Source organism: Emiliania huxleyi (assembly GCF_000372725.1).
Source record: "Emiliania huxleyi CCMP1516 unplaced genomic scaffold EMIHUscaffold_2760, whole genome shotgun sequence".
In the NCBI taxonomy this organism is placed as follows: Eukaryota; Haptophyta; order Isochrysidales; family Noelaerhabdaceae; genus Emiliania; species Emiliania huxleyi.
Window position 1 is genome coordinate 1 of NW_005199961.1, and position 2,289 is coordinate 2,289.

The window sequence follows — 2,289 nt, forward strand, 5'->3', positions numbered from 1 at the left end:
CTGCGCGAGCGGGCGCAGCCAGAGTGCGGTGCAGGCCGGCGAGAGCGGCAGACTGGCGCGCGCGCTTGCCCTCAGCGAGAGGGCACAGCCAGAGGAGCAGCACGACGCGAGCGCGGGCGCAGAGCCAGCGAGAGCAGAGCAGGGCAGGCAGGGCGCTCACATTTTCAGGCCCGGCGCGTCATCAGTGTAGAAGCGCAGGATGCCCGCCCCATTGCCGCCGCCGCCCGAGCGAGCCGTCGGCCGCCTGGCCGCCGCCTTGCGCGCCATGACAGAGCCGCTTGCGGGGCCCTTGGCGGCCCCGCCACCACCCGAGGTGCCGGGCCGCTTGGTCAGCGTGCCGCCAGCCTGCCCTTCGCCCGCCTGGGAGGGGTTGCGGAGGGGAGGCGGAGTGGGACTTGCACGCGAGAGGCGCCAATCGTCGGGCATACGTGGCGGGGTGGGCTCGCCAAGCCACCCTGCGCTACATCTCTGCGCTGCGGCAGTGCTGTGCCGCGATGCCGCACAGCGTGCACCGCACGGGGGCTCGCCGGCTGCAGACTGACAGGGCGCTTCAAGGAAGCGGACGGCGGCGCGCTGGGCGGAGTGTGCCAATCGTCGGGCATACGTGGCGCGCTCTCACACACCATGGCTTTGTGTGAAGAGTAAAAAAATGTTGGGAGCAGCGGTGCGCTTCTCAGTTCCCCGGCCCTGGATGTGAGGCTTGCAGCCCTTGGCTTGTCTGTTTTCTTTCTTTCTTTCTGCAGGAGCACGACGAGGCAGGGCTTTGCCGAGTGCCCTTTACCCTCGTCAATGAACGGCTCGAAGATACCCGCCGTGGACGGGTCGGACGGATGGTGCAGAAGCACCGCCTCACGCGCACGCAATCCCCAGAGGTAGGGTGCCCACAGAAGTCAGGACCCCCCAAAAGAAAGGAAATACGTTTTTTTCAAGGGTTGCCCGGGCCGGGTTGTTGCAGTGGGCAGAGTGGTACAAGAGGAGCAAGGCTGCTCCATGTCGGCAACCCTCAAAGAGCCTGCCTGTTGCGGACATCACCATCTACCCACACCCGCGGCGCAGCAGAAGTTCGAGTCGATGGCTCGTGTGCCTGTCCTTACCGCCTCCTCTCCGCAGCTGGCCGAGGGGATGGCGCGCTCCGCCGTTAATGCGCCGGCCTCTGTGTGAGGCGGTGCTTCTCTGCACCATCCGTCCAGCCCGTCCGAGGCGGGTATTTTTGAGCCGTTCATTGGCCAGGGCAAAGGGCACTCTACAAAGCCGCTCACGCAAGAGGAGTGCCCGGTCCTGTCACGTCGGTACCGGCACGACCCTCGCCTGCCGCTCGTCGCGACCGGTACCAAAGATCAAAGGAAGGATTGATCCTCAGCGCACAGAGGGCGCTCCCAATCGCTCCAGCCGCGAGCGTTTTTTAGCGCGCCGGGACGGTCTCGGCCTTATAATCCAAACAGTGAGCCCTCCTGTGCTAGCAATCCTTGGGATCTTGGGTACGATTGTGAGCGCCGCCGCTCGTAGTCCTACAAGAATCAAGATGTAGGATTGCGAGCGCTACTGCTCGCAATCGGAGGCATGTTGCTAGGATTGTGAGCCGTGCTGCTCGCAACCCTAGACTTTGCTCGGATTGCGAGAGCGCGCCAGGTAGTTAGTAGTCGTAGGCGTCACCAGTCACCTTGGGAGCGGAGCTGCTCTTAGTCCTAGAAGATGTAGGATTGCGAGCGTAGGTGCTAGCAATCGTACAGAGATGCTACGATTGCGAGGAGTGCTGCTCACAATCCTTTCGACTTCTCTAGGATTGAGAGCGAGGCTGCTCTAGGATTGAGACAACCCAAGGGAGGGATGGGAGGACGGCACGCCGCCACCACACAGGGATTTTAAGGAGAGGGGTGTGATGCGCTTGCCGCCCTCACCCCCACCCTTGGAGAAAGAAAGAAAAACAAGCACGGGCGTAAAAGAAAGAAAGAAAACAGACAACCCAAGGGAGGGATGGGAGGACGGCACGCCGCCACCACACAGGGATTTTAAGGAAGTGAGTGTGGTGGTGTTACCGGTAGCCCTCGCCTACCCTAACCCTTGGTCGTCTGCCTCTTTCTATCTCCCTTCGCAGTCCCTCGCCGATTCTCGCTGCAACCAGGGCAAAGAAAGAAAGAAAGAAAACGGACAACCCAAGGGAGGGATGGGAGGACGACACCCCGCCACCACACAGGGCGTGAGAGAGCGTTCAAGCGAAAAATTCTTACCACCCAAAAGACAGCTTGGAGAGCTCCCGGTCACGCAACATTTCGTAACGATCGTCGCTAT

The 2,289-nt window shown here is 61.9% G+C and overlaps 1 protein-coding gene across 1 annotated transcript; it reads right to left on the bottom strand.

Annotated features, from left to right (window-relative positions):
• Positions 1-156: 156 nt before the first annotated feature.
• Positions 157-602, bottom strand: EMIHUDRAFT_254815 (hypothetical protein; the record flags this gene model as incomplete). Its single annotated transcript, XM_005776598.1, has 2 exons — positions 157-360; positions 513-602. 2 exons carry the CDS (start codon positions 600-602, stop codon positions 157-159), a joined length of 294 nt encoding a protein of 97 aa, XP_005776655.1.
• Positions 603-2,289: the final 1,687 nt, after the last annotated feature.